Genomic DNA, 25,843 nt, shown 5'->3' with positions numbered 1-25,843 from the left:
AGATTGGTGGAATTGCCAGGGTTAGTGTTGGCTTGAAGATGAGGTCACAAGCTCACCTTGGAATCAAATTTGGACACCCAAAGTTGTGACAGACTGATTCCATCTCTGACTTTTGCTTGGGAAAAAGGGAAGGAATTATTAGCTCGGGAATGGAGTCTGATGCAAGGACTGAAAGTATTGGTTGCAGTCTTCCCATTATTTAATTGGAGGACATTTCTGCTCATGCGATACTGAATGTTAGAGGAAGTGGTAATTTAGTAACGGTGGAGCATTTTGAGAAAATAGCACTAAGGTAAAGCTGGATGTCATCAGCACTGATTTATTATTTTGCAAGAGGACTGAGTTATAATTTGCATTTCAAAATTATTAATCATGGTTAACCACAGATAGCTAAGTTCTTAATTGCCAAGGGGATCAAAGGTTAAGGGGAGAAAGTGGAAAAATGGGATTGAAAAACCCATCAGCCATGATCGAATAGCAGAACCGATCCAATAGACGGAATGGCCTAATTTCTGCTCTTATGTCTTACGGCCTTAAGCCAGATAAAGGAACTGAGAATTGAGAGTTCCGATGAAGAGTCATACTGGACTTGAAATAATAACTCTGTTTCTATCTCTAATAGATGCTGCCAGACCTGCTGAGTTTCTCCAATACTTTGTTTTTATTTCAGATTTAAACATTTAAGTTTTTTGTATTGTACATCTATGTTTATTGGAAAAAGTTGTCACTTGATGTCATTCTATCTTCTTATATTTTTAAAGCATCATTTGTATGTCTAATCCACAGAAACTAACAATATTGCTGAAATAAGACTTGTTTTGTTAAAGATTTTTATCTTGAGCTGATTATGCAAAATCAGCAAGAAATTTAAAAGTTAAACAACATTTATGCTGAGAGAGGAGAGTGTTGATTGGTTGGTTGGTAAGTGATAGATCGTGGTGTTGCCATGGTGAATGCACTAGTTATTGATAACTGACAGCTGCCAAGCTGTGTTTAAAGTTTTAACCGGAAAGGTTGATTGCTCAAGACATTGTTCTGATGAGTGCAGGATAAAAGAACTTGACAAATACTTTTTTTTCAACAATACTCAAGTCCTGGACTTAAAAACCTACTATTTGAAGCTATTATTGGAAACCTTTCTTTTTATAATTTTTGGAACTTAAACAAACCTTTTCCCTAAAAAAAAATTTAAGTCTCATTGTATTTACAATTTAGATATTTCAAAATTAATTATGAAGAGTTTTTTTTGTACTAGTTCTGGTTTTTAGATCTAGAATAAAGTTGCACTGCAAAAATCCAAAGTTTGTAGTTCATTGTATTGCCTTCACACCTTCATTTGATAGCGTTTGCAATCTGAAAGTAAGACTTGCATTTATTTGTTTATTTCATAACTTTAGGACAACATTAGGCATAAATTGTCCTGGGAAGTTCGATTGTTTTAATGAAGGAGACATATGAATATAACAAATATATCAATTAGGAGCAAGATTAGAAACATGGTTGACAATTTTCACTTGGCAAGATCTCAAGCAGCTTCTTGGAATTATGTCTGTCCATTGGAGAGTGAGTACATGTGGAAATACAATGTGCTCAAGTTTTGGAGTGGGGCTTGAAACCATAATCTTCCAATTAAAGGTAAAAATTCTGTTAATGAGTCAGTGTGGAAATCACATAGCTTGAGCAACTAAATAAATAAACAGTTGCTTCTTCAGCCAGTTTATCAACTGTTTTGTGATTCCATCCAATTGTTTTGTTACTTTAATGTGTTGAGCTGTTGCATAAGTATACCCACTTACAAATTTCCACTAAATCCTGTTAAAGCTGCAACTTTCTGCAACTTAATTAAATTAACTGATTTAGTCTGTTTATACTGTCAGTCCAAGAGATTGCTGCTTTTGATTAAGTTGCATTCAATCAAAAATGATAAACAACATTATACATTTGAGACTGGTTGCTGAGTTAATTTAGGGTGAGTGGTCGTAACGTCACTATTTTCTGAATTCTTTGAAACTAGTGAAACATTCAAAACCATTTCATCATAAGTGTACTAAAGGCGCTCTTCAACCTTGTATTTTCATAATCTGATTTGAAATAGCCATGTGCAGGAGAAGGTTTAAAAATGTCAAAGGTGGAATGTCATCTATTTAAAGAGTAATGACTGATTAGCAGCAGTGTACACTGGGTGATGTTTGAGATTCAACATTCATGATGACGAGCCTTATTTATTTTTGTAAAGGTCAGGGTGCTGAGCATTTGACACTGCTTTTGAAATGTCAAGTTAGAACTGGCTGCGCGATAAAGAATTAAGTTAGTTGTGCAATTAGGCAGTTTATTTTCAACTGAAATATTATTCTTTGTTCTAGTCCACAAGTACCTGATGAAGAAGCAGTTCTCTGAAAGCTAGGGCTTCCAAATAAACCTGTTGGACTGTAACCTGGTGTTGTGTGATTTTTAACTTTGAATTCTATAGGAAGCATTTGTAGTTTGATATTTTGAGGAGTCTTATTCTTCACTTAATATATTAATCGTATATAGTAACCTTGAAGATAAGGGTTATGTAACATTAATGCACAGTACCGAGAGTTACTGACTTTTTAATTCAATCTGTTAGCAGATTTATATTATTGTTTCTAATATGCTTAAGTATTACTGGGTAACAAAAGATTGATGCATTTTTGCCTTGGGTACATCGTGGGCATAAATTTAAGGGAAGGGTCAGAAGAATTAGAGCAGATGTGAGGAAACTTTTTTTCTCCCAGATGATGCTGGAGACCTGGGACTCACTTGCAAGGGTGGTAGAGGCAGAAAATCTTGTAACATTGAAGAAGGTGGACTGAAGGGTCTCCTCCTGTGCTGTATGACTCTATAAGTAATTAGATATGCAAACGCATACAAGGCTTTGGGCCAAGTGCTGGAAAATTAGTTTAGAACAATTAGGTGGTTGTTTTTGACTGGTGCAGACATGATGGGTGGAATGGCTGTAGATATCTCTCTAACTCCTATTTGTGAATACACCAGTGTAAATGGGAGCCAACCTTTCTAGTGTTTGAGAAGCACCCTATCAGGGTTTATAGGCTGGAGAGTGAACTGTGGTTCATAGAGGCGTTGCTATGAAAAATGCACCACTATCAAAACAGAGTCTGACACGGGATGTGATCCAACATCTGAATATTTCTGAACGTGCTAAGAATTACACTTAACAACCAGTTTAAAATTCAGTTGGGCTTGCCATGTAGCTTTGACATCGTGGAAGCTACATATATTAAGACAGAGGACCTTGAACTCTGTAGCCAGCCAGCGCATTCATATATTTAATGTTGTTCACACTTAACAAAACAGACTGTAGCCATTACCTGGGGCGTTGCTCAGGACAGTGTTATGGCAAAGTCAATTTAATCTGTCTGGTTTAGATACAAACAAAGCTTGGTTGTTCACCTGTTAGTTCTTATTTAACTGGTGCATTCTCCATGGCAAGTTTCTATCGATCAGAGTAGATACTTAATTAATCAACACTCTCTCATACATTTTGTTCTCCTTTACCTTGGTATTCTTTTCATGTCCTAACGAGTAATCAGTGCAAAACAAAACAGCCCATAATTTTTGGCATCAATCTGCATCGTAAACTAGTCATCCAACCAACTGAGCTACTCTATATTTGCAGGGAAGTGCCTGTCCTATATTCAAATATTCCTCTCTTTCTACAACTAATGCATTTATTGAAATAAAGTTTCTAAGTCCTGCATTAACTGTGCACCTCCTGTGAAAATTCCCCTGTGTAAGAGTATGAGGTTATCATTATCAACTACCAGAAAACAGAATAGACATCGAATCATTTGCATTTTTTTAACAAAGAAGCTATTGGATTGTGAAGGTTCTGTCAAACAAAAATAATCATCCTAATTTTGGCATTCAAGGCAGCAATTTATTCCTTTCCTTTCTGTAATTTTAGTGAGCTAAATACAAAGGAAAATAAATGTGGGCTCAAAATATTCCAAGAAGATTTAATGAAATAGGTTGAAATATCTCAAGTATGGAGAACAGGTTATGGTTAAATTGTTATTTGTAATTGGTGTAGCTCATTTAATTTTACAAAGGTTTTGCAATATTTTGCTCTGAAATAGAACATAGCAGAGTTAGTGCATTATGAATGAAGGTCTAGCTGATGTCTACCTTTTTACAACTATAAGTTTTGTAAGGGATAGTGAATGTTTGCTTCTAATTTTTTCTTCCCATTTGCTCACTAGCTGCCAACAGTGGCTGGCTGAAGAAGCACCCAGAATGTTCCTACAACGTCTTAAACTCCCCTCATCTGAAACCAGCCTGGCTTTTAGATCGAGCCTTGTGGCATTTTACTTGTGATGTGGCCAAAGGGAAATATCAGGATAGAGGATTGCCTGCTCGAATTGAAACTGGAGACCAACTTAATGTAAGCACAAGGCAATTATACTCAAAGCAACCTTTTTTCCCTCCGAATATCTCTTCAGAAAGGTGTGAGCTGCAATACTAGGGGCGGGGAGAACTACAAAACGAAATGGATGCTGGAAGTCAACCAAGTCATTGACTTGGATTGCCCTCATTTATAGAAGGAGGGCAAGGACAGCAGTTGGTGGGAAGACAAGCCTGGCCATTTTTTGTTATTGATGATACTCCTTAGCCTAAGAGTGCTATAACCTTTTAGTATCCCAGTTACGGTTGAGATCAGCTAACTCACTTTGTGTAAGTATTATTTGCATTTGTATACATGGGAAATTTCCTTGCCTGGAGAATTGTTATGAATGCAGCACTCTATCACATGAGTGAATAAGAACATAAGAAATAGAAGCAGGAATAGGCCATCTGAACCCATTGAGCCTGCTCCGCAATGCAATAAGATCATGGCTGATCTATTTGCGGACTGAGCTGTACTTACCTGCCTGCTCACCATAATCCTTGATTCATTTACTGTTCAAAAATCTACCTACCTTTGCCTTATAAACATTCAACGAGGTAGCTTCAACTGCTTAACTAGGCAGGGAATACCACAATTCACAACCCTTTGGGTGAAGGAATTCTTCCTCAACTCAGTCCTAAATCTGCTCCTCTTACTAAGCCCTCAAAGTTCTAGCCATTCCTGATGAAGGGATTTTGCTCGAACATCGATTTTCCTGTTCCTTGGATGCTGCCTGACCTAGAACTTAGAACATTGAACAGTACAGCACAGAACAGGCCCTTCGCCCACGATGTTGTGCCGATCATTGATCCTCATGTAAGGTAAACCTAATGTACGCACCCTCAAAGTTCTGTGACCATATGCATGTCCAGCAGTCTTTTAAATATCCCAAATGACCTCGCTTCCACAACTGCTCCTGGCAACGCATTCCATGCTCTCTCAACTCTCTGCATAAAGAACCCGCCTCGGACATCCCCTCTATACTTTCCACCAAACAGCTTAAAATATGACCCCTTGTGTTAACAATTTCTGCCCTGGGAAAAAGTCTCTGGCTATCAACACTATCTATGCCTCTCATTATCTTGTATACCTCAATTAGGTCCCCTCTCTTCGTTCTTTTTTCCAATGAAAAATGTCCGAGCTCAGTCAGCCTCTCTTTGTAAGATAAGCCCTCCATTCCAGGTAGCATCCTGGTAAACCTCCTCTGAACCCTCTCCAAAGCATCCACATCTTTCCTATAATAGGGCGACCAGAACTGGACACAGTATTCCAAGTGTGGTCTAACCAAAGTTTTATAGAGCTGCAACAAGACCTCACGGCTCTTAAACTCAATCCCCCTGTTAATGAAAGCCAAAACACCATATGCTTTCTTAACAACCCTGTCCACCTGGGTGGCAATTTTAAGGGATCTATGTACCTGCACACCAAGATCCCACTGTTCCTCCACACTGCCAAGAATCCTGCCCTCAACTTTCAAGTTTGACCTTCCAAAATGCATCACTTCACATTTATCCAGGTTGAACCTGCTGTGCTTTTCCAGCACCACTCTGATCTAAGCTCTAAGTTCTAGTTTCACCCGCTAGGAACAACCTCTCTGCGTCTACTTTATCTATTCCCCATCATAATTTTATATGTTTCTATATGATCACCCTCATTCTCCTAAATTCCAATGAGTACAGTCCCAGCCTACTTGATCTCTCTTTATAAGCCAACCCTTTCAATTCTGGTATCAACCTATTGAATCTCCTCTGCACTCCTTTCAGTGCTAGTACATCCTTTCTCATGTAATGAGATTAAAATTGCACACAATACTCCTGGTGTGACTTCATCAAAACCCGACACAGCTGCAGCATAACCTCCCTATTTTTAAACTCCATTCTTCTAGCAATAAAGGACAATATTCCACTTGCCACCTTAATTATCTGATGCTCCTGCAAACCAACCTTTTGTAGTTCATGCACAGGGATACCCAGGTCCTTCTACACAGCAGCATGCTGCAATTTTTCACCATTTAAATAATAGAAAAGTACAGCACAGAACTGGCCCTTTGGCCCACGATGTTGTGCCGAGGTTTAATCCTAATGTAAAATATAATAACTTAACTCGCTGCTCTCCATGTGCCTGTCCAGCAGTCACTTAAATGTCCTTAATGACTCTGCTTCCACCACCAACACTGGCAAAGAATCTACTTTGCTGTTATTCCTACCGAAATGGATGACCTCAAATGTACCAACATTGTACTTCATCTGCCAGAACCTTGCCAACTCATTTAACCTATGCATACTTTGCACTATCACTCATTTTAATGTCATCTGCAAACTTTGACACACTGCACTTGGTCCCCAATTCGAAAACATCTATGTAAATTGTAATTCATTGCAGCCCCCAACACTGATCCTTGAGGCACACCACCAGCCACCGCCAACCAGAAAAACACCCATTTATGTCTACTCTTTGCTTTCAGTTACTTAACCAATTTTCTAATCATGCTACTACATTACCCATAATGCCCTGTATCCTTATCTTATGCTGCACCCTCATTAGCACATGGCACAGATAGTAATCCAGAGATTACTACCTTTTTGAGATCCTGGATTTCAATCTGGCTGTTAACTCCCAAAATTCAGCCTTCAGGACCTCATCCCTCTTCCTACCTATGTCATTGGTCCCAATGTGTACCCCAGCCACTGGCTGGTTCTCCCCCCCACAATGCCTTGCAGCAGAGTAGTTTTGGGAAATGACATTGATGCATTTAAGGTGAGGCAACATACATTTGTGAGCCGAGAGAGAACAGCAGCATATTTGTGATAGTTGGGCCTTAAAGAAATGACAGGAGGTTCATGCAGTAAACAGATGCTAGCAAGGGCAAGTTGGATTAAAATTTCACAGAAACAAGTAAATCTGTGATGGAAGGTAACTCTGTTTTATTCTTTTGACAGAATCTTCGCACAATCATGTGGGAGGACATCTTTCCTAAACTGCGGCTTTGGGAATTCTATCAAATTAATGTTGACAAATTTGTGTCTGACTTCCAGAATGCACTACAATATGGTACACTACTTTTGGCACACAATAATTTTTCATTTTGAATTGCTTTTGAGATTGTTTGGGAGTCTTGATTTTCAGGTGCCTTATTACTGGTTTTCATTGTCACTAACACAATTATTAGATAATTCAGTCACATGACCTTTGTAATTGTTGAGGTATAGAATATTTGGACTTGCATGGTGAACTACTTCCACAGAGGCTGGTATTCTGTCATTCTTTTCCTAAACGTGGAGAGTCCTTGACACTGATCCAGCTCCCTGACATCCCACTCTCAGTGAACAGTATATCTGATATGCCTGTTCTAATCTGACAGCCAGGGCTCCCTGATTGGACCGGATTAACAGTCCCAATCAAGGAACGTGTATTCTATGATGTCCAGCTGGCTGCTCTTGTTATAATCACTACACGTGGCAGTAGAATTTGAAGAATATGTCAATATCTTCAGTTATCAAATTTCCATCAAACTTAAAGCCATAATATATAAGGGAGGCTTAAATTCCTTAAATACCATGGGATTTAAAAATGGCACAAGACAAAAGGCAAAAGTTAGCAACGATTTCTTTTGTGCAAAATAGCTGTATCTCACAAACATGATTCAGCTTGGTGAGATGAATTGGTATATTTTCATTGCATGCACAAAGCTCGGATATTTTAACCAAACAGTTGCTCCTTTCTTTTTACTGTATCTTGTAAATTAATTGTATTAATTCAGTGTTCATTATAATAGCATTCAGTACATATTTCTCCGTAAAGTAGCTGCTCAACATAAACAGCCTTAATTATGGGACACCAGATTTGTTTGCAGGCATTCCTGAACTCATTGATTTCAGTACTCCTACGTAGATGAGCATTTCTTTGTTGACAATTTTGAAATTTTATTTTCCTTGCAGCACCTTGTTTGCAATGTCTCTCACATTCCCCTGACAGCTTCCCTCTCTCCTTTGCCCAGCCCCCTAGTGGCCTGTCTGCCTTCTGTCTCTTTCTCTGCCTCTCCATCTCTGTGTCTCTTTCTGCCTCTGTTCCCCCACTTCTTTCTGCCTCCCTCTGTCTCTTTCTTCCTCCCTCTGCCTCTTTCTGCCTTTCTCTTTCTCTCTCTCTCTCTCACTCTCTCTGTCCGCCCCTCTCTCCCTCTCCCTCCCCCTCTCTGAACTCCTCCAAGACCCAGTAGGATAGGTAGCTGCTGGATTTCGGCCCCCTCCTATGCTTAGTTGCCCCAGATTAGTTATGGTGCAGAAGGAGGGTTTAGATCAGAGTGGTGCTGGAAAAGCACAGCAGGCCAGGCAGCATCCAAGAAGCAGGAAAATCGATGTTTTGGGCAAAAGCTCTTCATCAGGAATAGAGGCAGGAAGCTCTAGAGTGGAGAGATAAATGTCTGTGTATGTGTGGTGGGGGGGAGTGGAGAGATAAATGGTGCAGAAGAAGGCCATTCAACAACAGAGTCTGCATAACAACCTTTTCACTATTGACACACACTTAACTAGCTGCTCAACAGGTTGTTTCTCTTCCACATTTATTCTGGGCAAGTTCAAAGGTGAGTAGAATAAGCCTGTAGTTGGAGGAGCAAGTCCTCCTTACGTTCTGTTCACAGCGATGCATTTTCTCAGGCTTGCCCCATGAGCGAATAAAGTTCTGGGGAGAATTTGCCTGCTGCCCCCATGAATTTTGAATGCCGCAAAAATTATTTACCATGATGTATTGAGAATATTTGCATTTTAAAAAGTTTCTGAGTTTTTTTTAATCCTTGTGTTTCTAAGGCTAACAATTGTAGAAGTTTATTTTATTTCTATTTAAGGTGAGAAGAAAAAATGTGACACCAAGCAGCCTCTTAAGGTTATTCAGGATCCTGAATTTAAGAGATTTGGGTGTGCAATTAACATAAGCACATTACTGAAGTTGTTTGTGCCTCATGGGTAAGTTATACAAAATTTACTTTAATATAAATAGACAATAAATAGGGAGAAGTAGATTGTTGATTCTGCAGTTTAGTGTTTTTAAAAACTGTTTAAATTTAAATTAATGAAAGCAATTAATGTCAACATAAAATTTAAATTAAGATTTCATTTTCAGGCCAGTCATGCACTCCAGTCCACACAGCAGCCACCAGCCACAGAAAGTCTCTAATGGGCATAAGGGTCCTCTCTCAAATGCACCAGGCATGGACACATCAATAAATGAGGGGCAGGAAGTCAGCCCAAACAAACCCCCTCAACCACCTGCTGCCTGAACCAGTCTGTGGTCATCCTGGCCAGGCTCTGGAGCACACTTACTAGGAAGCCCAATGCTTTGCTTGCCCACCAGCCCCCTGCACCAGGTAGACAAAGATCAAGAACATAGTGCTGAACTGTAAACAAAATTTGAAGAGCATTCCCCTCAAAGCCAACAGTATATATTGAACAGACTTCTCAAGGCTGCAGAAAACATAGATAGCCTGGGAGTCCATGAACCACCTTATTAAGTGGAACCTCCTATGTGCAACTCCATGTGCAGTAGTTAAGATATTTTCGAATCAAGTAGATGGGATTTGAAACTGGGACTCCTGGATCAAAGATAGGGATGCTGCTACTGTGCCACAAGAGTCCCCATGTGTGATATTTAATTTTTGCAGCTTATAATTTTAAAGGGTTTTTAAGGTGAGCCTTTTCGGTATTTGTTTCAACAAATAAATGTATGTGCATTGCAATGTATTTGAGTACATACAGTTGAGATTAATTTTTGTTTAATAACACACATTTTTTCTGAGCTGCCAAACTATCCATATCCATAATGAAGCTTATGGCATTTGTCATCATTACTCAGCGAATCTGAGAGCAGCTTCTGATGTCCACACATGCACCCTGCCAGTATTATACCTGACTCCTGTAAAGGATATACTGTTGAAGGTCTGGCAGCTAGAAATAAATTAGAAGTCAGTGATTTATGTGAACTTTTACTCTTACAATATTAGTCTTGTAAAATCCAGTAAGTTAATTTTTTAACTGTAGTAAAAGCTATTTTTTAAATTAGTTTTTCACCAAAGTTAGACTGGCCTGTAATTACCAATGCTGCCTCTTACTATCTCTCAAATAATGATACAGCTAACAGACCTCCGCTATACCTTTAGGTAGAGAGGGTTAAAATGATGATCAGAATCTTAACAGTTTCAGATGTATTTCATTTAGCCTAACATGTGTACTGACTTTCAAAACGTTATACCCTTTCATACTAACTCTTTAACTTGTTGATTCCACCCAATATTTCATAACCTTCTCACCACAACCACGATAACTGCCTTAATCCCCTCTGTTGTGAAAACAGGCGATTTGTCTTTTAAAATGTTCCAGCAGTCGTTGACCATGTTTATGGATGCCCGTAATGAAGAATTGTCATACTGTAAGGTGTTGAAAGTCGTGGCACCCGTAAGAAATGTTGGATAGTAAAAAAATGGCATGTTTAAAGATAAAAGATGCAAATATGCTGGGATCCAAGACATCCATTTGCCTTCTCTGCTGAACCAGGAAAAATTATACAGCAATAAGTGAAAAAGGGTCAAGTAATTTATTTTGTTGTCCTGGTCAGAATATCAAAAAAAAGTCTTTGGCTCTTTTAGCTATTTTAGGTCTTTTACTGCTATTTGGAGGATCCTGCTGTTCCCTACCTTGTAACAGTGACTACATTTCAAAATACTTCATTGGCTGTCATGAAAGATGCTATGGAATTACAAATTCACTTATTACCAAGTTGCTTTCTGTGAGCCATAAATTGTTCACGTTTTCTTTTGTATTTTCTTTCCATAGTAACAGTCCTAAAGAAATAGAAGAATGCTGTAACTGGGTCCGTCAAAGACTGGAAGAGTTAAACCTGGAACGTTATCAGGAAATACATTGGCATCAGGAGCAGGCAGGTTTTATTTCAGTTTTACTCCTGTCACCGAGTGAATTTTTAAATCAGCTGACTTTATTACTGTCAAGAAATTTAATGCAGTGTCATGTGCTTTCAGGCTGTGAACTGCATTTTGGGGACTGTAAGTTACGAGCGCCTGGCAGACTATGGCCCTAAACTTGGACCTGTAACATTAAAAAATCCTCTAGTGACAAGGTACAGTGAAAACCCCACTAAACCTAAGCATACTTAGTATGTCAGTTTCCTTGAAGAGCAACGTTTGTATGCCAAGATAAACTTGTAATCCATAATTTGACTGTCCATTCCATGGTTGCCTGAGATGCTGTGTGGAGAAATGAGGGACCTCTCACAACAGACTTTAACGAGAATGCTGATATGATAAGTGATGTGATTTCATGGTCTGGGTCTCAAGTGCACAATTGTAATCTGGAGTGATTCTTGTCACCCATTCATGAAACATGGGGCTGTATTGTTCATGCTCTGCGTGAATTTAATTGAACACTGCTTGATGTCTTTAAGCAAGTTAAAGTTCATGATCTCTGCCAGTGAGTTGTACTTTATGCCACATCCAGCACACGATTGTTACCCATTATTTTGCGGGAGATGTTGACTAGTAATGAACATAAAGTTAGTTGCCATAATAGTTACCATGATAGTAACATTGATTGTTTTAAAAGGCCCATCAAGCTCATTGAAGTTCCTTGTATAAAGCAACCTAGCATTGTTTCCTAGTCTGGCCTACATCTGCTGACAAATCCACAGTAACGTAGTTGACTCATAATTGGCTTCTGAAATGTCTAGCAACCCACCCTATTCGAGGGTAATTGGGAATGGGCAAAATATGCTGGCTTTTCCAGCAATGTGCAAATCTCATGATGGAGTTTTCTCTCAAAAACCACACAAATCTTAACTGCTCTTTCCCAGGATGGCTGCACCATTCTTGATGCTACTTTTTGATTTTGAAATATTTCAAGAATTTTGGGAATGTTCATGTTTATCATTGCTTTTTCTAACTTGTAGAGTATCATAATATACTGGCAAGTAGCAGGCACTGCAGTTTTGGAGAGCAGCAGGAGCCACTGAGTTACAGAGTACTTGCACAATATTTTACGCTGTCCTCTTGACGACTTGTTAAGTTGCAAATCCACAATCTTAGCCTGATAAAGTGGAGCAGTAAACTAGGACCTTTTTGCAGTGCAAGTGTTTAGGCTGTTCCCATGATGTTTGTCAGTCTGCATCCTAATATTTATTTTTCAAATAAATGGGTCAACATTTTCCTCTGACCCACAACACCAGTGCTAGAATGAGGAGCCAGGTTTCAAATCCATCCCAGTCCTAACAGAGATCAAACCCAATGCTGTTGGCATCAATCTGATCCACACTAGCTGTCTAGTCAATTGAGCTGGCAGCTCCTCGAGGAGTCTTAGAACATAGAAAAGTACAGCACAGAACATTCCTTTTGGCCCGCGATGTTGTGCCAAGGATTAATCCTAATGTAAAATAAAAGAACCTAACCTAAGCACCCCTCAATTTGTTGCTGTCCATGTGCACATCCAGCAGTCATTTAAATGTCCCTAATGACTCGGCTTCCGCCTCCAGCGCTGGAAATGCATTCCATCCATGCACAACTCTATGTAAAGAACCTACCTCTGACGTCTCCTCCTAATATCTTAAAACTATGACCTCTTGTGCCAGTCAGTCCTGCCTTGGGGACAAGTCTCTGGCTATTGACTCTATCCATGCCTCTCATTACCTTGTATACCTTGATCAGGTCACCTCTCTTCCTCCTCCTCTCCAGAGAGAAAAGTCCAAACTTAGTCAACCTCTCTACATAAGACAAGTCCTCCAGTCTTGAGTCACTGTGGACCATACAATTTTAGAACCATGGTGTAGTTCCAAGCTGTGAATAACCATGATAGAGTATTCAGTTTTTTTTTGCATCACGTGGCTAACTGCAGCCTTCACATGGTATATATTGGAAGTATTTACAAGTTGATTCTTAAACTGTTTGAAATCTTTATGAATGACCATCCATTACAAGTTCTGGAGGTTGGTTTAAAACAGGAGCTTCTAGGTCAGAGAGTCTGAACAAACCTGTTGTGCCAAAAGGACACCTAATCCTGGTCTAAATGATGCTTCAACTTGAAAGGGCATTAGTATTGGCATATTGAATCCTCGTCAGTGAGCTGCCTGAATTCTTTCTTCAAAGAGGCTTGACACTGGGAGCTAAATATTGGCCTTGTAATTCTGCAACCTGGCTTTGAAATGTGTAAAGGTTTCACACAAACACATTTTATATAGTTTTCGCTCATGTTCCAAAAGGGGAGATCTGCAGAGGATGGTCCCTAATCCAAGCATGTACAGCTGCTTCTGAAATTTATTTACAAAAGTAGAATGCATTGTAATCTGGCTAATTATTAATTATGCACACTGTATGCTTTGTTTGTAACAGAAGTTGGTGAAGTTGAAATTGCATCTTGGAAAGTAATTGGTATCAAAAGTAATAAAATTGCTGTGTATTAAATCCTACAAGCAATGCTTGCTTTCATAAGTACTTGGTCTGAGTACCTTTTTTCTTGAGTGAGATCTGCTAATTTTGTAACAAATCTATGGTTTGTGCACAGATACTTCACTTACGACTTTGAAGAGATGTCTTTGGCACAGGAGGAGCCAATGATGTATCAACCAGAAAAGGCAGTGTACTTTATGGCCCATAATGGCTGGGTAATGGGTGACGACCCTCTAAGGAACTTTGCTGAGCCAGGTGAATTATTTTTGTTTAGATAATATTTTCATAATACTGAAACAAAAGTATTTTCTGAAAGGGAAAGCAAATGTAGAAATAGTAATTTAAAAATAAGAAATTTGAAAGCAAGGTAAAGATGAATAAAAGGTTAAGAGAAATGGCATATCAGTAGTTCCAAAATGTTGCTTTCCAGACTCCATCATATTAATCTCTTTTCAGTGAGGAACTCACAAAAACATTTGTCATTCCATATGAAGATCTTCAGAGCATAGGTTCTAAATTTGCCTTTGCCAGTTTAAACCTATGCTTCATTGTTAAGCCTATATTGCTGACCAACGATGCATCTTTTTTAAAAGAAAATTCTCTAATTAATAACTCCCAAACTTCTGTGTTCATTACTGTTATGTCACTTTGAAGAGCATGTGCGAGAAACCAGACTTTAAATGTACAACCAGTAGCCATTGCGCCAGTTGTCAACCAGCAGGCAGTCGGAGTGGGGTTAGCAGAATGACTCTGGCAGGGAGCCTGTTTGGACTTGTGGGATTAAATGGCCTACATCTGCAGTAATGATTTTATATCTCTATTTGCTGTCACAATGCTTTCTTCTTGAATTTTACACGCAATAATAATTTAATTGCCCATAATTGCCATTGAAATTGAGTAAGATATTAAAGATCTGAGCTGTTCAGAATGATGGCATTTCTGTTTTTGGAAATTATTATTCATGGACAATCAAAATATTTTCAAATCTTTCAATTTTGCTTTCATAAATGATTGGAATTTAATTTGAATTCAAACAGTAATTTTATTTGAAACTGGTTAATCTAATTTTAAAGGTTTATCTTGTGGACCTACTGTCACTTGGCTAAAGCTGATTGCTTAGGTTGAATGGGTTGAAAACCTAGTTATTCAATTTCATTAAGCAATGTTTCACATGATTGCTTTAGAAAGGGCTCTCGTGAATGTCTTTTTTTTTTACTTTTTTTATTGTACAGGCAATCTTATTAAATCCTACAGATTTACTTTTTCAGATAAAGTGGTTTGTAATCAGATAGTATTACGTATTTGTCCCATTAGCAGCTCATGCTGGTTTGGCGAAACTTAACTAATGTGTCCAGTTCAGGGCATCACAGTTTAGGAAAAATGCGAAACCTTTAGAAAGGGTGCAAAAAAGATTTCCTGCAACTGATCCAGGGGTGAGGGACTTCAACTACATGAAAGGATTGGAAAAGTTGTGGTTGTTCTCCTTGTAGAGGAAAAAGTTGCAAGGAGATTTGATAGAGGTATTTAAAATGGTGAGGAGCCCTGACAGAATAGATGTTTATAAACTGTTCCCATTGGCATAAGGACAAGAACCAGAAGACAGCTACTAAGCGATTGAGAAAAGAATCAATATGACATGAGGCAAACCTTTAACCGATGAGTAGTTAGCATCTCGGGCGAGGATTAGACTGCCTGAACAATGTCATAGGTGCTTATGTGTATTTGAAAAAGAGAGTTGGATAGTTACCTGAAATGAAAATAATTACGCATTTCTTGGGGTGGGTAGTGACACTACCCAAATTTCTTCAACAGCACAAGCATAGCAGCCCAAATGGCCTTTTTCTGAGACATAGCAATTCTATGATTCCATGAAGGAATGTGTGTTTTTATCCTGATGGTCTTTTCCTGTTTCATGATCATAAACAAGTGTATTTTATTTTCCAATCCTTGCACTGCAGTATTTTTTGCGCCATTGTCAAAAATTCTGTAATTGTTTATGATGTGATTACAAGTTACTAGACATTTTTAAAAGTTACAATTTATTTTTATTGTAGGTTCGAACGTTTACCTGAGAAGAGAATTGATTTGCTGGGGTGATAGTGTTAAACTTCGATATGGAAAAAAGCCAGAAGACTGCCCTTATCTTTGGGCACACATGCAGAAGTATACAGAAATTACAGCCAAAATCTTCTATGGGGTGCGCTTAGACAACTGTCATTCAACACCTATTCGTGTCGCTGAGGTACAGATTAAGATTTTTATCCCTGTCTGTTAGGTATTTTGGTAACTCTTTAAACATGCATAATAGATATTATGAAAAGGTTTTAGGCTTTTAATTTTGGAGAAGTTGATATTTTCAGTTGTATTTATGCACATGCAGTGTCTCTGCCCTCTATATCAGTGTTTCTGTAGGTGGCCTTCCAGCTGCAAACTGGCTCATTCCACATGGTTGCTTTAGAAAGGGCTCTTGTAATTTGTTTTTTTTTTCATTTTCCTTTTTTTATTGTATAGGCAACCTCATTTAATTCTGCAGATTTACTTTTCAGATAAAAAGTGCCTGAAGTTTGTAATCAAATAGTATTATGTATTTATCCCACAAGCAGCTAATGCTGGTTTGGCTTAAGTAATGCATCCAGTTCACTTAAATTGTGCATTACCAGCCAGTTTGTTTAGTGTATGACTTTTTTTAAAGTTAGGGACATCCAAGTTTTTGTTGTTTTCAGCTGCATGGAGTATCTAGGTTGGTAGTACAATAGTTGCTTTATATCAACTCTTGGGAATCTTAAGTAAAGTTAAATGCAGTGTTTGCATTAACTCGTATCTGAAGTTCCTAAAACTACTAGGCTGTGGAGCTATAACTGAAGGCTTAGCAAAAATGAGACAAAAGCATCAAAACAACCTCAACTATAGCAATTGGGCTTACAAAATAAGGCAAATAAATGCGCAAGAGACTTAAGTCTTCCTAATGTCAGAAGTTAAATACCAAAGTTAGGAAATTGTAGATGCTCTTACAGTTTGGATATCCTGCCTTAAACGTGTGTCGTTTTTCCTGTAATTAACAATGTAACATGATCAGATTCTGTGGTACTTGAATGATTTCTGTTGTACATTTGCTGTTACAGTATGCTCTTGCTTGATTGCTCAGGTAGATAGTTAATGTATTACATTCTATTTATTTACGAATGGTGTGGGGGAAAAAAGTAACCTGCCTCTTCTTTAAAGTTTCTGTACAGCTGATATGAAATTGATGTCTAAAGACTTACTTTAGGAATTTAATTTTGCAGAGCCCAAGTTGTGATTTAGAGGTAGAAAAAGGAAACTGCTATCAATGTTGGCAAGAAATTACATAATCCCCTCATGGTAGATTGGTTAGCAAGGTTAGATCTCATGGAATACAGGGAGAAGTAGCCATTTGGATACAGAGCTGGCTTGAAGGTAGAAAGAGAGGGTGGTGGTGGTGAAGGGTTTCTTTTCAGACAGGAGGCCCATGACCAGTGGTGTGCCACAAGGATCAGTGCTGGGTCCTCTACATTTTGTTACTTATCGAAATGATTTGGATGTGAACATAGGAGGTGTGGTTAATAAGTTTTAAGATGACACTAAAATTGGAAGTGGAGTGGACAGAGAAGAAGGATACCTCCGAGTACAACGGGTCTTGATCAGACAGATCAACGTGCTGAGGAGTGGTAGATGGAGTTTTGATTTTAATAAATGTGAAGTGCTGCATTTTGGAAAGGCAAATCAAGGCAGGACTCACACCTTAATGGTAAGGTGCTGGGCAGTATTGCTCAACAAAGAGGCCTTGGAGTGCAGGTTCATATCTCCTTGAAAGTGGAGTCACAGGTAGACAGGATAGTGAAGAAGGTGTTTGGTATGCTTGTGTTATTGGTCAGTTCATTGAGTATAGGAGTTGGGAGGTCATGTTGCAGCTGGACAGGACATTGATTAGACCACTGTTGGAATACTGTGTGCAATTCTGGTCTCCCTGCTACAGGAAGGATGTTGTTAAACTTGAAAGGGTTCAGAAAAGATTTACAAGAATGTTGCCAGGGTTGGAGGTTTTGAGCTACAGGGAGAGACTGAATAGGCTGAGGCTATTTTCCCTGGAGTGTCAGAGGCTGAGGGGTGACCTTATAGAGGTTTATAAAATCATGAGAGTAATTGATGGACTAAATAGAGAAAGTCTTTTTCCCGGTATGGGGAGGTCCAAAACTAGAGGGCTTTCTTTTTCAGGGCAATAGGAATGAATGGGAATTCCGAATGACTCTTGGAAAAAAAACTCATGGGCCAAATACTGTATGATTCCAAGATTTAAAGTTAAAATGGTGGATTCACCAATGGAGCTGCTATGTAGTTTGATCATAAAAGGAAGTCAATATTCTGTCCACTGATGCCAGGTACTGTTGAATACCAATGGAATTAGAGTTGAATTATGCCATCCAATTCCTTCAAGCTGTCCAGTTTGTGGGAAGTGGTCTCGACCTGACTTCAGAAAATATGAAACGACTTTGAAAGAGCATGTAGCTAAAATTATATTTTTTATCTATTCCCATCATGTTACTTTTGGTGTACTACTAATACTTTTATAATCATGATGTTTATTTGATATTGTTCTCTTTTTAACACTTTTCTCACTTCTTCAACATCCACTAACATAGTAATTTATTTTCCATTTTGCTAAATGGTTTAACTTTTCTGCATGACTTTCATCCTGGACTTATCTTTCTGCCCAAACTAGGTTTTTGATTTTACCTTACTTCTATTCAGATAAATGTGATTTCCATGGCTGTTGCTTTCTTGTCTGCAGTACATGCTGGACACTGCCAGAAGAATACGGCCAAATCTGTATGTAGTAGCAGAACTGTTCACTGGAAGTGAGGAGATGGATAATGTCTTTGTGACTAAACTGGGCATAAGTTCCTTAATTCGAGGTAAGTGTGATTAGTTTTATGAAGATAGTGTACTGATAGAGTGATAGATTATTATCTTTATAAGCATTGAGTTTTGTGATTAATGCTTTACAGAAATCGCAAACTGATAACAAAGCCCAGTCAGCAAATCATATGGAAATACAGGTCATTCTGCTATAACGCGCGTTTCGTTAATGCAAATTTCCTATAATGTGATTAATGAATTGGGGACACTGTGTTTCTAAAGCACAAGCTTTTAAAATGTGCATTGGTTGTAACGCGATTCCATCCCCATGAATGTAAATGGTGCTGCTATTACATGATTTTCTTATAACATGGGATTGCACGAGATCAGAACTACCACGTTATAGCAGAACCTTATAGTAGCCTTATTACATGCACCGTAAATATTACGTTAACGGGAAGTCTTTATACCTACAAATTTCTGCAGTTGCAAAAACAAAGTGTCCCCTCCGAAAACATTTTAATTGTGATTTAGTAAATTTGAGTGGGTGAGGTTAGAGGGAAGAAAGGTGTAAAGTTGGTGCAATGAGACAAAGCAACTGACTACTCTGTCTTGCAGACATAATTTAAACAATACTGCTTGACTCTTTAGTGATAGTTAATGATACCAAAATAAAGAAAATCATATGCATTGCACTTGGAATCTTGGGCCAGATTTTCCAGTCTTTGATGGTTGGTGACCAGATGTACAACCCAAGATGCATTTCTGGACTCCATGGCATCACTGACTCTACGGAAATTGCTGGACAACTTCAAATTTCCAATATACAATTCCCTGCCACAGTGGACCATCTGAAAGAATTTTCAACTAAGAGCTTGAGATTTCAGACAATTCTGACAGACCTGGATCATTCCCAGGAAATACTAGATGGAAGAATCCTAATCTAATTGCTGTGTGTACAAGAATACCCAACTCGCCAGTCTGGTTGCTAACCTACCCACTTACCTCTGCCACCATTCACACATCCTCTAACAGACTGAAAAGCTTAAGTACATCCAAAATGCTGTTTGGAAGGAATTCCCAGAATTTTGATGGACATTGAAGGGACAGTTGATTGTAGTTTATATGTGACATGGAGGGCAGGGAGGTCCCATCCATCTTTTGGCCTTATCCTTCTGGTTCAGAGGGGTCACCCGTTTGGAAGTGTCTGGTTGAATTCTGTAGTACGAGTTGTAGATGATACACACCGCTGCCACTGTGTTGGTGGTAAAGGAGTTGAATGATGAAGGTAGCAGTTGAGGTGTCAATCAAATGGAGTGGTTTTTCAGTCTGGATGTGTCATCCTTCTTGAGTGTTGTTGGAACTGAAGTCATCCAGGCACGTGAGGACTATTCCATCATATTCATGACTTGGACCTTTTTAGGCCTAAGAGCATAAGAAAGAAGAGAATGAACATCTCACTCAATATCTTGAGCCGGCTGTGCCATCCAATGGGAATGTTGTTAATCTTCTACTTTAAACACCATTTTCCTGCACTGTCAGTATCCCTTGCTGTTTGTAAGGGGTAGATATCTGTCAGTCTCAACCTTGAAACCTTCTCAGCGATTGAGCCTCCACAGCCAGGGCATGGAGGTTTAAAGATTCACCACCCTCTGAGCAAAGAAATCATTCCTGATCTGTGTCCTGAGCCAGCTGCTCTGAGACTGTATGCCCTGGTTCTCAAACCAACCTTCTCCCCTCCCAACCCAAGTGCCATCCCCAAAAACAAAACCACAGGGACTATCGTTTCTGCATCTCCTCTGTCAACTCCTGTAAGAATCTGGCAGCAAAATAATTATTGATTTGAACATTCTATATTTACAGTTTCCTCCCAGTGACTTTATGCTTTGATTTGCAGTAAGTTTGTACACTGAGATTTTAGAACTAGGCAATGAACTAAATGGAAAGAGGATGAAATGCCCATTTTAAAAAAAAGTCTCAACAGAATGTTTTAAATACTGTATGCTGTACATTATGAAATGTCCAACTTTTAATTGGGTACGGTGTACTACAGAGGCAATGAGTGCTGGTGACAGCCACGAAGAGGGGAGACTGGTCTACCGGTTTGGAGGACTACCTGTTGGATCTTTTGCTCAGCCATCTGTGAAGCCTTTAATACCCAAAATTGCTCATGCTTTGTTTATGGATGTTACCCATGATAATGAGTCCTTGATTGAGGTACAGTATCATTAATATTTATTGTTAATGTTTATCAGCAAACAACACTACAATTATAAATTGTTTATCCCTTTATTGTAGAGAGCTGAATATTTTTATGCCCAGTAAAATTTGTCTTGCTAGCATGGTGAACTTACTCAGGGAAACTCATGTTTGAAACACAAGGACGTAACTATGAAAGTAGTACTGGAAAGCTCCTTTTTTTTCTTTAGCTAGTCTTAGTGAGGTTTGACACATAAACACAAATAGAGAGTGGGCCATGCTACCAGTGCTTCAGCCAGAGGCTCACTGATGATGTTACCTAGCATGGTGACGAAACGTCTGAAAACGAACCTTCCAGCTCAGTGAGCAAATCTACATCCTCATCCTTTAGCTAGTTTATTTTGGAAATGTTAATATCGTTGTGCTTTTACTTTCCTATAAATGAACCAAGGCACCTAGGCTGCAGGCATCAACACGGTAGTTTGACCAGGGTTTTGGTTACAAGTAATTATGTCCTTTTGAGATGAGGTGAGTAATTTAATTTTTCTTTCCCCCAAAACGGGCATGTTTTAAAAGCAATCAACCATTTAATCATTTATACAGATACTAAATATTGATGAGTTAAAAGTTGAGGTTACCTGTTCTGATGTGAAGTTTGTTACGTTGTTGCTAGAACCAAGAGATGCCCTTTCAATGCTGGAAAGGATTGGTTTAAAAACCAACAAGATGTATAGGTATAAAGGGAGAAAAAACAGAGACCCCAGAGGAACATAGGAAGTATGGGGGGAATGCAAGAAAGCAATTAGTAGGGAAAGAAAAGGCTTGAAAAAAATGCTCGTGGTCAAGATTAGGGAGAATCCCAAGATATTCTACAAGTTTCACAAGGGGACGAGAATAATCCGGGAAAGGATGGAGTCCATTAGGGACCATGGGCAATCTGTGTGAAGCTGAAGGGCATTGGTAGAATGTTAAATGAGTACTTCACATTTCTCTTACTCTAGAGAAAGTGGATGCAAATCAAGTGTTGGAAAAGATGAACCGTGAAGTTCTTGAGCCTAATCTTATATCGGATTGATATAAGAAATTACATATTGAAAACTTTGGTGGGTTAAAAGGTGAACATATCCCCAAGTCTAGATAAATTGTTTTCCAGGCTGCTGTGGGAGATAAGGGAGAAAATAACAGCCCTGATCCTTTGGGGAAGCGCCAAAGGACTGCAGGATAGCTAATGTAGTTCCAATTTACATGAAGAGTGGTAGAGCTAGACCAGGGAACAGCAGATCATCAACGGTAGGGAAACTGCTGGAGAAAATTCTGAAGGAGAGACTTAATCTCCATGTCGAAAGTAATGATTTGATCAGGGATAGTCAGCATAGCTTTGTAAAATGGAGGTCATGCTTAACAAATTTAATCGAATTTTTCAATGGAGTCACCAAATGTTTAGATGAGGATAAGGTCGTTGGTGTAGTTTATATGGATTTAGGCAAGGTCTTTGACAAAGTCCCATGTGGGAAACTGACAAAATAAAAGTAGTGGGATCCAGGGTAACTTGGTAAGTTGGGTCAAAAATTGGCTTGGTATCCGGAGACAGAAGGTGTTGGCATAAGGCTGTTTGTACAACTGGAGACTGATGTGCATTGGCATTCTACAGGGATCACTGCTGGGATCCCTTATTGTTTGAGATAGTCTTAAATATGAGGGATTACTTATCACTGATAAGTAAGTGTGCAGATGATACAATGATTGGCCAGGTAGTTGCTTGTGAGGAGGAAGATCTTACATTACAGGAAGATGTTGGCAGATCAATGGAAGATTTAGAGTTTAATCTCAAATGTGAGGTAGATGCACTTTGAAAGTAACAAGACTAGGGGATATTCAATGAATGTCAGGACACTAGAAAAGTCAGAGGAGCCGAGAAATCTTGTGGTGCTTGTCCACATCTCTGAAGATGGCTGGACAGGTTGATAGGGTAGTTAAGGCATACAGAAATCTTGGGGTGCTTGCCTTTATCAGTCAAGGCATAGATTATAAGAGCAGGGAGCTTTTATTGGATCTGAGAGGGATGCAAAGGAGATTCACCAGAATATTGTCTGGAATGGAATATTTCAGCTGTGAAGAGAGGCTGGGTAGCTCAAATTGTTTCCTTTGGAACAGAAAAGTTTGAGGGAGGACCTGATTGAGGCATATAAGGTTATGAGAGGTGTAGACAGAATCAGTAGAAAGTAATTGTTGCTCTTATTTGAATGATCAATAACAAAGGGCACATTTTTAAAGTGAACGTTCCTGAAATTTGGGTTCTCGGGATCTGGAATATATTGCTAGCAGGGTAGTTGAGATGAGTAACCTCTTAATCTTTAAAAGGTATGAGCACTCTATGTTTAAGGTGATGGAGCCAGTGTAGGTAATAGTGTATTTTTGGTGGCACAAACTCGATGGGCCAAAGGTATGGTACGCTGTGATTTTACATGAGCATTAAAATGCAAACTACATTTATGAATTTCTACTTGGATCAAAATGTCTCTTTGATTATATATAATTGTCTTTATCTTACAGCATCGTTCCGTTTATGATGCTCTTCCCAGTTCAACTATTGTTTCTATGGCATGCTGTGCCTCAGGAAGCACAATGGGTTACGATTACCTGGTACCCCATCAGGTTTGTCTGTAGGATTTTTTTTTAACAATAGACTTTAAGTATTTTCATCTTTTATAATGTCTCTACAGAACATTAATTTTCTATTAATCAGAAATCATAGCGAGCAAACTTTTCTTTCAGTTATTTTCAATAAAAACTAATACCATAGTGTGAAATAAGCAAGGTCATTCTTTTTTTATATAATTTACCAGTGACAGGTATTGAAATCCAAGAAGGGCAGACATAAATTTTTGTGATGCATGATTAGTTTAGTCATTCATTGTCAATGAATATTTTTCATTGCAAGCTGAAACATGAATTTAGATCATAAAAACTTATAATATATTTTTAATATCAGTTTTAAAAGTTAAAGCAATGGCAACAGTTTGTGTGCTTATGATTTGTATTCTCTGTAAGATGACACATTTGTTCTGAAATCTGAGAAACTATTGTACTTGCCCTGCTTTTTCAGGATGAACTTTAATAAGCCAATAAGCAGAAGTGATGTTTCATCCAAAAATGTGTTGAAACACAAATCTCTGCTAATTATGATGTGTTAAATATCATTGGACTAATACTTTCATTTTTTAAAAAAACTGAGAAAGCATAGGAATGTGATATATGCTGTGGTGTTTGTCGAGCTTAGTAATTTCAGCCTTCCCTCCTCCTCTCCTCCCTGTGATGTGATTGTTATTGTCCTTAATTTTAATTGTACCATTTGACATTTAAAGCACATACTATGTTTTTTTTAATTTTCAGTAATTAATATTCAACTCTTGATTGTCTCTGCTTCTGATGTTAATAGATATCTGTAGTTACAGAGGAGAGGCTATATCCCACATATAATCCTAATGCACGTCCAGAATATCTAGGGGAAGTAAATCAGCAGAGTGGAATCATTGCAGGAAAGTATGCAATTAACAAACTTCACCGTGAACTTGGAGCTAATTCCTTCTATCAGGTGTGGAAAATGTAATTTTCTGTTCTTTAAATTTATACACAGGATTATGCATCAAATTTATTCATAATAGCCTTTTGTTTGAATTGGAAAATAGTTGCACAGAATTTGAGATACTTTGTATTTGAATATAGTTGATGTACATTTTAGGTGTATGTGGATCAGTTGGATGAAGACACAGTGGCAGTTACACGACATTGCCCAAGTAACCACAACTCAGTAGTGGCTGTGTCACGTACTGCATTTAGAAATCCAGATACATCTTACTATAAGACTGACCTGTCTCCAATGTACATCCCAGGTATTATTTCTGCTTTTTAAAAATAATTATTAAAAAATAATTTCTGCTTTTTAAAAAATAATTATTATAGAAATGATTAATAGTTACTAACTTTAATAAATTTATATGAACTACTTGATAGCATGATGATTGGGAAACCTTAATTCAAGTTTCTAATTTGTTTATTTCAAAAAGCAACAAAGACTTGCATGTCTTCAGAAAAAAAAATACTTTTACTAAACGATTTTGGTACTTTTCCATACGTTTATATAAAAAAGTTATTAAATTGTTCAATAAATATACAATAAATAGCACCTTTTCACTTCCTGATATTGTCACTTAGTGCTTGTGCTGTGATTAACAGTTTATTTCATTGAAGAACATTAGTAATATAATCAAGGTATAATACAGAGGGATATGCACCAAATGCAGGCTGGCATGGGTGAGCTGGACCGAAGAGTCTGTTTCCATGCTTTATGACTCTCTGACTTTATAATAGTTATCACTATGATCTGTAGGCACTTTTTTGTGTTTGCCTCTTGTTTAGGATTATCTTCAGAATACTGTATAAATATACCACTCTATCTATTGCTTCTACTAGCACCAGTGTTTCTGCAGCCCAGATACCGCTCAGTATCTTTTTCTTCATTGACTACCTAGGCTAATACACACATTTATTATGTTTTTGTAGCAAGAATATGATAAAACTTGCCATTAAAGAATATCTATTCAGACGGTTGGCATGTGAAATATCACTAAAATAGATACGCTTCATGCTGTCTGGATCATCTGAGGCTTAAAAACTTCAGTGCATTTTCAGAATTTTTTCATCTGATCTTAAATTTCCTCAAAATAGTGTGTTCCATTCTAATACTCAGATGCAACACATTTATAGCTAGCATTGGGTCAAGTTTGAGTGCACAGCCATTTTAAAGTCGAATCCTATTTCTTGACTAGTCTATTCCTTCCTGATACCCAATAAATCTTTCTTTCTTAGCCTGGCACAATTTATTGGGAGGTGAATTAACATTT

General features: G+C 38.2%; 1 protein-coding gene across 2 annotated transcripts in view; it reads left to right on the top strand.

The window, feature by feature from the left end:
* The window catches only part of agla (amylo-alpha-1, 6-glucosidase, 4-alpha-glucanotransferase a), a 93,693-nt gene that overhangs the window by 25,527 nt on the left and 42,323 nt on the right, over positions 1–25,843 (top strand). For both annotated transcript variants that reach the window (XM_072574573.1, XM_072574574.1), the window contains exons 6-17: positions 4,245–4,426; positions 7,369–7,480; positions 9,270–9,387; positions 11,251–11,353; positions 11,454–11,551; positions 13,981–14,120; positions 15,920–16,107; positions 18,673–18,796; positions 20,794–20,957; positions 23,493–23,594; positions 24,379–24,534; positions 24,682–24,832. In XM_072574573.1, the coding sequence (XP_072430674.1) occupies positions 4,245–4,426; positions 7,369–7,480; positions 9,270–9,387; positions 11,251–11,353; positions 11,454–11,551; positions 13,981–14,120; positions 15,920–16,107; positions 18,673–18,796; positions 20,794–20,957; positions 23,493–23,594; positions 24,379–24,534; positions 24,682–24,832 (1,638 nt within the window). The remainder of the gene's footprint in view (positions 1–4,244; positions 4,427–7,368; positions 7,481–9,269; positions 9,388–11,250; positions 11,354–11,453; positions 11,552–13,980; positions 14,121–15,919; positions 16,108–18,672; positions 18,797–20,793; positions 20,958–23,492; positions 23,595–24,378; positions 24,535–24,681; positions 24,833–25,843) is intronic.

This window comes from Chiloscyllium punctatum, chromosome 7, assembly GCF_047496795.1.
Source record: "Chiloscyllium punctatum isolate Juve2018m chromosome 7, sChiPun1.3, whole genome shotgun sequence".
Taxonomy (NCBI): domain Eukaryota; kingdom Metazoa; phylum Chordata; class Chondrichthyes; order Orectolobiformes; family Hemiscylliidae; genus Chiloscyllium; species Chiloscyllium punctatum.
Note: the sequence above shows the minus strand (reverse complement) of the source record. Positions and strands in the feature narration are given on the sequence as shown.